The sequence below is a fragment of the Triticum urartu genome, chromosome 7A (assembly GCF_056163025.1).
Source record: "Triticum urartu cultivar PI428250 chromosome 7A, HENAU_Tu73, whole genome shotgun sequence".
NCBI lineage: Eukaryota > Viridiplantae > Streptophyta > Magnoliopsida > Poales > Poaceae > Triticum > Triticum urartu.
Genome location: NC_141879.1, coordinates 742906602 through 742916562, shown reverse-complemented (window position 1 = coordinate 742916562; position 9961 = coordinate 742906602). Strand labels below are relative to the sequence as shown.

Genomic DNA, 9961 nt, shown 5'->3' with positions numbered 1-9961 from the left:
GTCCCAGCAGTCAGGGGGTGAATCATTTTTTTGCCCGTAATATGGACGCACTTTCTTGCGTGCGAAGATATAGCTGGTGGGTCCCAGCAGTCAGGGGGAAACATTTTTTCACGAATTACGGTGGCCCGTCCAGTGGGTCCCTGCTGTTAGGTGGAGGAATCATTATTTTCCGCATAATAAAGAGGCACTTCCTTGCTGCGGCCGTGGACCCAGCTGTCAGCCTCTCCACGTACAGTACTCTTCCGATGGAAGTCGTTCCTTGACCATGTTGACCATGCCACACCGAGAGCACCAGGGCGGTGGACGACGGCGAGGCCTAGGAAGGGGACCACGTGGAGCCGGGGAAGACGCGATAGTGGGTTCCCACGCGGAGAGGAGTACGAGGGTTCACTAGTTCGGCTGCGGTGTGAGGCTGCCATCGCCGCAGGGTCTGGCCAGCAGTGGGAGTAGTAGGGGCGGTGAGGCTTCCGCGGCAGCACAGCCGGCCACGGGAGGCAGGAGCAGGCGGCACGACCGGCGCTGCTTTGGGCGGCTAGATCAAGAAGACCAGAGGTTGAAGAAACACTACGGCCGTTGGATGGACATCATATGGTCACTGGAGCTAGAATCGTTCATATTAACTAAGTTGAGAAAGCCCTCCGTCCCCGTCAACTTAGTAGGCCCACAAGTCAGCCTCCCATTATGCTGGGTCCCAGCTAGCAGGGGGTATTCATTTTTTGTGCGTAATAAGGAGGCACTTCCTTACGTGCGAAGATATAGCTGGTGGGTCCGAGCTATCAGCGGCAGGAAGGTTTTTTTCACGAAATACAGAGGTCCTTTCGGTGGGTCCCGGATGTCAGGTGGAGGAATCATTATTTTGTGCGCAATAAGGAGGCATTTCCTTGCGTGCGGCCGTTGACCCAGCTGTCAGCCTCTCCACGTATATTCCACTTCATATGCATGTCGGTCGTTGACCACGTTGACCACGCCGCGCCGAGAGCACCAGGGCGGTGGATGACGGCGAGGCCTACGAAGGGAACGACACGGAGCCAGGGAAGACTCGGCAGTTGTTTCCCACGCGGAGGGGAGTACGACTGTACGAGGGTTTACCGGTTCGTCTGCCATCGCCGGAGAATAACAGCAGGTGTGGGTGAGTAGAGGGATGGCTAGGCCAGCGATGGGAGTACGGTGGGGCGGTGAGGCTTGCGCGGCAGCATAGCCGGCCGCGGGAGGAAGGAGCAGGCAGTCCCGTCGGCGCTTGTTTGAGCGGCTGGAGCAGGAAGATCAGAGATTGAAGAAGCATGACGGCCGTTGGATGGACATCCAACAGTCACTATTTGTGCGTCAACCTTTTTTTAGGAAAGCCACAAAACTATGGAAAACAACATACAACCCATCTGCCATTATTTCTAATAATTTACAGCCCTTTCTTCCCATGATACCTCTGGCGGTGGCTACGTTGACTAGGGTTTCGCCGGGGGGTGCGTCGGATCGACGGGGAAGGGATCGCTCGGTCCTCCTCCCGCACTGGCATGGAGAATGCTAGCTCGTCCAGCTCGGCGATGGCGAAGTTGGAGGAGGCAATGGGAAAGATGGACATTATAGAGGAGGAGGCAATGGGGAAGGACATTACAGAGGGGGGAGGCAACTCCATTCTTGATCGATGATGTCCGGATGGGGCAAAACACAATTGACTCTGGTGGAAGGGAAGATCGTGTATCGTAATTTGTTCCATATATAGACGAACTTTCGTGCCCTCCGCCCATCTTGGGGAAACCCTAGATGTCTTATTTTCCGTCTGCTCGGAGAGAACATGTTTGTGGTAGAATTAGGAACCCATCGCGATATGAACACGGTTTGGGAAGGACCGCCATGGAACGTGAGTGAGCACGCGGTGGTCCTGGAGAAATTTGAAGAATGAATGTGCCCATCACAACTCAAATTCGATAAACCTCATATTTGGGCAAGAGTGCTTATTGTTCCTTATAATCTGAGGAATGACACTTGGGGTCTTTCAGTCGCCTAGCAAATTGATAAGGAAACAAAATTTGTGACGATTGATTTGGTGGGTGGTTAGAGTCACAATATGGGTAAGTTTCCCACTTCTGTTTTCCATGTGGCCGTTTGGGACATTCAGATTTAGTATGTCCAGCGTCGGGTGCTAGAGATGATGATGGAAATCTCCCGTTAAAAGACGAGTTTAAGTGCACGGATGAATGGAGGAAAGCAAGTTTTGGGTTGAAATCTTTGCGTGACCAGCAAAATTCACAGTAGAGCAGGTGAGAGGCCAAGTCAGCAGACTCCTAAAATAGTTTCAATGTGGAGGTGATGTTCCCTCAGAAGAAGAATCAATGAACAAGCGCAAGGGAGGACCTCGGCAGCTAAAAGTGTATAGAAGGGTCGAATTGCCACTTCATACATATCAAGAGGAGGCAGTGGTGCTAACTTAGAGGGCGCTGACACCTTTGTAGTAGACAATAATGGGTCTCAACTCGATGGGCATGAAGTTGAAAGGGATCCAAAGAAGAAGAAACGAACTCCACCCACATCAAAAATTCGGGAGCAGCTGCGAGGCAGCCCTGCCATCAATAATGAGTTGCTTAAGCTAGAACCGTCGGGGGCTTGGGAAGTCCACAACAGTTCATGAGCTTCACTTGTCGGTAGCCGGAAGCATGTCGATTAGCTCACCATCGACCCTAGCGAGCACCAGCTTGATGGTGTTCGAATCCAAAGCCTCCTCTAGTAGCCCCTCCAAGATGAGCGTCGACTTGGACTCGAGCTTCCCCGCCGTGCCACGCGAGAAGCTTGACCAGCGCTGAAAAGAAATTATGCCGCCACAACAACAAGGCTGCTCTGATGCATGCACCACACGAGTGCAATCATCCAAAGAGTCGAAACGAACGAAAAAATGGAATGGTGGGAAAGTGACCTCCACCTTGGTTGCTGTCCGTCGGGCAGCACAGTGAGACTCCATCACCGCCCCTAGTGCCTCCGGCGTCACCATGATGTGCGGCTGTCCAATGATTGTGGCGTACAAGACACGCCCCCTGGAATCCTGCTCGAGCGCCGCCATGCCAGCCGTGTGAGCAATGACAACCCGCCCGTGCTCTGGTCGCATCTCCGACTCGCCACGCCGCCAGACCTCTTGAGGAAAGATTCGCGAGTCCAGGATGCGAGACCATGCCACGGCAGGCGCCAAAGACCTCCCTTCACCAACGCCGGCACGGCTAACCAGTGCCACATTGTCCTCACTGCCGCGCACGCCTGCCATACTATTCTCCATGATGATGGCGGCGCCGCGACTACTTCCGACAAGGTAGGAGGAACGACTCCAGCTAGAAGCAACGCCGCCACGAGGTCTTACTGCCGCCGCCGCCAGTGCTCGAGGTCTCACTGCCGCTGCCGCCCATTTGCCGCCATCGTGAACGTCACTGGAAGGTGTGGGAGAGGAGTGCTAGAGATTTGGTTTTGATTTGGGAAGTAGGGTTTCAATCCGGTTATAAAACAAGCGATTTTGCAATACGGCCCTCGAACAATATCAGGGTGGACTTTTATGCAAAAGTACCAACCCACAGCGACGTCACGTGCGCCACGCATGACAGCAAAACAAAGAAAACCGGGCGTCGGACCATTTCAGCTGGCGTGTGTGACTTAATTACACCCACAATGCAAGTTCTGTGACGGGTTTTCTGGTTTGCAAGTTGTGTGACTTATCTGCACTCGCCGCCCAAGTTCTCAAACCGCCATTGTCATTTACTCGAGCGCATGAGAACAGCTCGACCGCCGATGCCGCCGACGGATAGCGGCGCCAGGAAGCTCGTCGACGAGGCTGGGATGACCTCCGGTCCTAACCGGACATCATGGACGACCCTGATGAAGGCATCGCGTCCCATGATGGACAGCGGCACGGGGTTCTCCTGTGTGGGACACGAAGCTTGAAGGGCCCGATCTCAATCGCTCTCTATTGTCTCAGCCTCTTAGGGATGGCTTTGGTCAATGAAACAGAAGGGAAGGCTACAAGGGGTCGGTTTGGACATAGGATCGGATTGCGGGCGCCATTGACGGGGAGGAGAAATGCGGGCACTGGAACTCGATTCGAAGGACTGGACTGGAGGTCGTACAGCAGGCAACAGACCCCGACCCTTTGTGTCCCAGGAAGGTGGTCACCACCATGGGAGCTCTGCGAGTGCTCTGGTGTGCTACGCATGTACCTGGAGCTCTATTCCTCCTGACCTTATCTTCTCGCCTCAGTGTACCTTTGGGACACCTTCAGGTCATCACCAGGTTCAACACCACAACGCAACCATGACATGAAAGATTTGCCCATTGGCAACTGATGCACACAAGGTGTTCGATAGCGATTCTGATCCCTTCTTCTACTCTATTTGCTATGTAAGTTGGGCCATGGGAAGTGGATATGCATCAATGATAGGTCTACCAAATTTAAGGACAAAACTAGGAAACTGGCTATCTAACTTTTGGTAGATGCCATAAATTATACCAGGTGTTTGTACTGTCATAGAGAGTTATAATATGTAGCATGACAAGATATTGTGAGGGGTGTGGTAAAACACTAAGGTGGGTCAATTGGCCAAGTTTCAACCCAAATAGATAAGGATAGATACCACTTGCTTCACAAATGTACACAATTTTGAAGCACTTATGATAGCACATTTTCGCAAGAAGAAGAAGCAAGTTTCTTGTGGTATTCATTGCGGTGGTGTCATCACCCACATTGCTCATAGGCTGAGCATTGATTTATCTTGTTTTCGGATTGTTGGTGGTGCCCCCACTAGGCTTAATATATCCCGGCCCACATTATCCTAGTGATTATTCTTATGGTTGCCCTCTAGTAACGGGAGCTAAGGAGTTGGTACACCTTCCTCTCCCACAAGATTTTTTTCATGCAGGCACGCAATGAATGCATCCTCTCATTTTGTGAGATCAATGAGGCTAGGACCCTAGAAGACATGGTGACTTTATGGAGGAAGAAGGGACCAAGGGTTCCCTGAATGGGAGGCTGCCGATGCCAGCTATGGAGGAGGAGAGCAGCAATAGCACGTGTCGCAGCAACCCTATGCCGGCTAGGGCAACTTCATCACTCAACTAGAGTTCGAGCAGCTGGTGTAGCGTGTTGGCCGCTTCGAGCAGACGCTCCAGCATGTTAACACCAACCTTAACATGCTCTCCTAGAACATGCGGGAGTTCATTGCTTCATGGGCTCCTAGCTGTTATCACACGAAGCCGGTGTACGCACCCTTCATGGGCTCCGAGAGGCTTCACTTGCAGCATCATCTTCTACTGCACCTCTCAGTGTACCAGTGGGTGGCCTCATGAGCAGCCTCATCAGTCACACACCGTGACTCAGCCAGGCCAAACGCCTAAACATGGGGATATCCATTTCCCCTTATCCCTGCATTCATATTTTCTTCTTCTTTTTATTTGCATTCTTTTTGCCGGCATTTTTGTTTTTAGATTTGCATAATAAAAGCTGGAGCAACCTTGAATTCTATTTTGTTGGAGCTCTCTTTGTGGTGTTATTTTTGTTTCTGTTTACATGGATTGTTTGTCACTAGCGATTCAGAGATGGGAAGAACAATTGGAACCTGACTTGAGTAAAGAGCTAGCCAAGCTAGTGCAAGAAGGTATAACATATGCATTTCCACTTCTTTCACAAGTTTAATAAAGTTGATACTTTTATTTGGCTGGTTACCCTCAACTTATGCTCCCCACACTAGTTGAATAACATGTGGTTATATTTCCCTTTGCAAGTCTGGCTAGTGACGCTCTGTTGTCAAGCTCCATTTTAATTTTGAGTGAAGAAAACAAAGCCTTTTAGAAGAACTTGGGTGCTGAGACGATTATTTATTAAGAGGCTAGGTGTGTGAGATAATCAACCCAATAGCACTTAGTTTGATCGACTCAATATCACTTTCGAATAGAATTTTTCAAAGGAACAAAGTTAGAGGTAATTGAGATTATCACATGCCAAAATTTGTTGTGCGATACATGCGACACTGCTTTATGTGTGTCTTATGGCCCCATTACTAAGACATTGCTTCACGCGTGTCTTGTAATTTTTGTCACCTCCCTCGAGATATGCTGGCGAATCGTTTGGCCAATAAAGATCTACCTGAGTCTCGGTTTGTATTTCAGCTGCTGAATTTGGTTAGAGCTCGTAACAACAATGTTACAACGAATATTATTCGAATTTCTTGAGAGAGTGTGTTTATGTGGGAAAATGAACGTCGGTCATCGTTCTCGATTCCCACAACAAAACTTCAATTGCATGTACCATTTCTTGGGCATGGTCTTGTTACTGAAAGAAAAAGTTCCAGCAAGCAATCATAGGAGTGCTTGCTAGACATGATAACAGGGTAGTAGTACATGTTAATCAGATACTCACGTACTACATTTTCTTTAACAAGCCCCTTGCCTATGTTTTGAAAAAGAGATCAGCGCAAGAATCCATTCTCAAAAGAGAAGTGCTTTCAATTTGCTTCACATGTAGTCACATGTAGTTATCTATTGATGCTTGTTTAGAGAACTAGAACTAGTGTTAGTAAATTATCTGTAGCTAGGTAGTGAGCTTAAGTGAATCCATTCAAATGCAGGTATTATGTCAATTCGGAATGTCGGGGAAAATTTGACAATATTGACCTGAGGATGAAATCATTTCACAAAATGAACTGCTCCTAAAAAAATTCACTCAGCTGACCATTTTGAGTGGCGCCTCACACGAAAGCGCCACACCATACGGTGCAGCACCTAGCACGCAGGCGTTGCACTGCTATCCACCGTGGCAGCCCTGGGGCCCGCACCGGGCAGTGCAGCGCCTCAGAGCTAGGCGCCACACATGTAATGTGCAACGCCTAGACCGTAGGCGCTGCACATTGACTTAAGCCGCATCGGGGCTGCCCTCTCCATCCGAATAACAGTTATCCCCATCGTGCAGCGGCGGCGGCCCTCTCCTCTCCCCCTCTACATCCCCTCTCAAGAATGAAGCAGATCTGAAGTTTTTGGCCTTGAGTTTCTTCCCTAATCCCTTGTACAAGGTAAACTCCTCTGATCCCTTTCTTTTCCTCCATAAATTCGTTCTCATTTGTCTCATTTAGCCAAGTTTTGGTGGAACCCTTGATTTGCTTGGATTTGATTTTTTATATGATAAATTGAAATAGTGTGGCGTGATTTAGGATTTGTAGTCATTGTGGAACCTAGATTGTTCAAGTTTTGGTGGTACCCTTGTGTAGATTTGTAATATTGATATAGATTTGTGTGATTAGGATTAGTAGATAATCGTAATCATTGTTGGACCCTAGTATTTATGATGGGTATTTGTGATGATTGTTGACGTCCTTTCATTGTATATCTTAGATTAGTATTCAACTTTCCTTTTAGTGTTTACAGATTGTTGAATACGTATGGAATAATGCTTGCATATTAAGTAAAGCATAGGAAGTAAGCTAACGTATGTTTATTGTTTGAAGTTTTGTAGGATGATTTGGCTTCTCGATGATCACTGGGACACTCGACACCGGGCGTACTTTATGTTGGTGGATCAGCGGGTAATAATCAAAGTTGTTGGTATTTTGAATTTTGTGTTTATGTCAAACAAACATGTCCCATATGAAATATTCTGATTTGCTTATTTGTAGGAGCTTCAACCTCTGAAGATTCGGTCTCACGGGGTCACCCTTGGGGGGGATGCGCTATGATGAGCGGTACACACCGTACGTAAGGGAGACAGGACTCCACCCTTTAATTCAGTTGGTCAGCCGGTCGACGCCACCCCTCAATGCTGTAGCAATCACCACGCTTGTTGATCGTTGGAGGCCGAAGAAACACAGTTTCCATCTTCGGACTGGGGAGATGACCGTGACACTCCAAGATATTGCTATGATCGCCGGTCTTCCTATCAAGGGGAATCCTCTTTGTATGAGCACCGATTCTAATGGGTGGCACGAGCAGATGCATGCCCTTATCGGTATGGTTCCTCCGGAGCCTCGGGATTCAGAAGCAGAAGACAAGAAGAAGGAAAGAGTCGCAGCCGGTGCTCCTTTCACCTGGATTGCATGGAACTTTGGTTCTTTCCCTAAGGATGCTAATGAGGATGAGGTCAAGATATATGCCCGTGTATACATGTGGTACGTTATATCCAGGACTATGTTTGCTGATGGCACAAGTAAGAATGCTCCATGGATGTGGCTAAAGGCATTGATCGTCTTCGATAGCAAATGGAGTTAGGGTTCGGCGACACTGGCTTACTTATATAGATAGGTAGGCAGTTGTTTATTTTCACTTCATTGGTACATTATCAATGCGATCTTCCTATCAATTGAACCATGTTTTCTTCTATGTGCAGTTGGATGAAGCCTGCTGTAGGACCTCAAGGACGGAGGTATTGGTGGTTGTATGCTCGTACTTTTTGTATGGAGCTGGGAGCGATTGCCGGTTGGACAACCGAAGACCGTGAAGTACGAGGATTGGGACGACAAAGACGACCCACTACGGTTCCCCACTTGGGTTTACAAGCGGGATGTGTTAAATGAGACGACGGATGATCCCTCGGTCATGTACAAGTTGTACACGAGCGAGATGGACACGATTACGGCTGAGCGGGTGACTTGACATTGCATAAGTGATTCTCATGCTTTTATCGTAACTCGAAATCAATTTTGCATTCTATGCTATGTTGCAGCTGGAATGGGAGCCGCGTGGAAAAGGGGATAGTTTGGGTAACAAGTTTTAGGGCCAAAAAATTGCTAAGTTTTGGTGCGGCACCTAGACGAGAGGCGCCACACTATATTGTGCAGTGCCTCGGAGCTAGGCGTTGCACAGTATAGTGTGGCGCCTCTTTTCTAGGCGTTGCACCAACAGCTAGCAATTTTTCTGCCCTCAAACTGGGTGAGAAGCTTCTGTTGCTATCTAGATAGCTCTTTCCCAGACGTGCAATGCCTCGGAGCTAGGCGTTGCACTTCATGGTGTGGTGTCTAGCTCTGAGGCGTTTCACGTCTGGGAAGAGCTATTCAGAGAGCAACAGAAGCTTCTCACCCAATTTGAGGGCAAAAAAATCGCTAGTGCGGCGCCTAGACTCACTACAAAAAAAGACACATCCGTGACATTTTGGGCCAAACGAAAAAAAATTCTGTCATAAACTGACACTTCTATGACGATAATTGTGAGAAAACTCGGTATCATCATAGATGTGGTGGGATCCTACTTCTATGACAAAAAATCATGACAGAAAATGGGCTTTTCGTCCTGGGCGGGCCGGAGACGCAGCTGCATGACATTCTTTGGGCCGTCCATGACGGAAAAAACCGTGGTAGAAGCGAGGGGGGAGGAAAATTTCGGGGAGTTCCCTGTTACGGTGGGAGGTCAGGGGCCGAGTGATGCGCATTTCTCTCGTACACGTATGCAAGTGTGTGCGAGGCGTTGGCTCTAACTGAACCCGAGCGAGGCGTTGGGCTCTAACTGAACCCGAGCGATTGCACTACAGGCTACGCGTTACTGAACCCGAGCGATCGATCGATGGTTGTTAACTGAACCTTGAAAGTGCGTTATATCGACTAGAGGGGGGGTGAATAGGCGATTTTTATGAAAGTCTTCAAAACATGAGAGTTATGAAGACAAACAGCGAAGATTATGCCTATTACTATGCAGCGGAAGTTAGATTACACTAGGCCAGCCATGGTCATGTATTCAATAGAGTGAAAGCACAATGACAAACAGCTTCAGTGTAATAAGGATCAGGTAGGAAGAAGTTATGAAGCCAAACAGATCATACATTCACGTTGTGAAGACAAAAGATAAAGCAAGCATGCAATGGCTTCACAATGAGTAACAGTAAGAAAAAGGAAGTGAAGATGAAACCAGTGACTCATTGAAGACAATGATATGTTGGACCAGTTCCAGTTGCTGTGACAACTGTACGTCTGGTTGGAGTGGCTAGGTATTTAAACCTTAGGACACACAGTCCCGG

At 48.5% G+C, this 9961-nt stretch overlaps 1 protein-coding gene across 1 annotated transcript; it reads right to left on the bottom strand.

Annotated features, from left to right (window-relative positions):
• Nucleotides 1–2629: 2629 nt before the first annotated feature.
• Nucleotides 2630–3262, bottom strand: LOC147962618 (uncharacterized). The gene has a single exon (XM_087534246.1). The coding sequence runs from the start codon at nucleotides 3260–3262 to the stop codon at nucleotides 2630–2632; it is 633 nt and encodes a 210-aa protein (XP_087390372.1).
• Nucleotides 3263–9961: the final 6699 nt, after the last annotated feature.

What these genes read in the sequence shown, in the direction of transcription:
- LOC147962618 (XM_087534246.1), bottom strand. Translation starts at nt 3,262, where the DNA reads ATGGAGAATAGTATGGCAGGCGTGCGCGGCAGTGAGGACAATGTGGCA.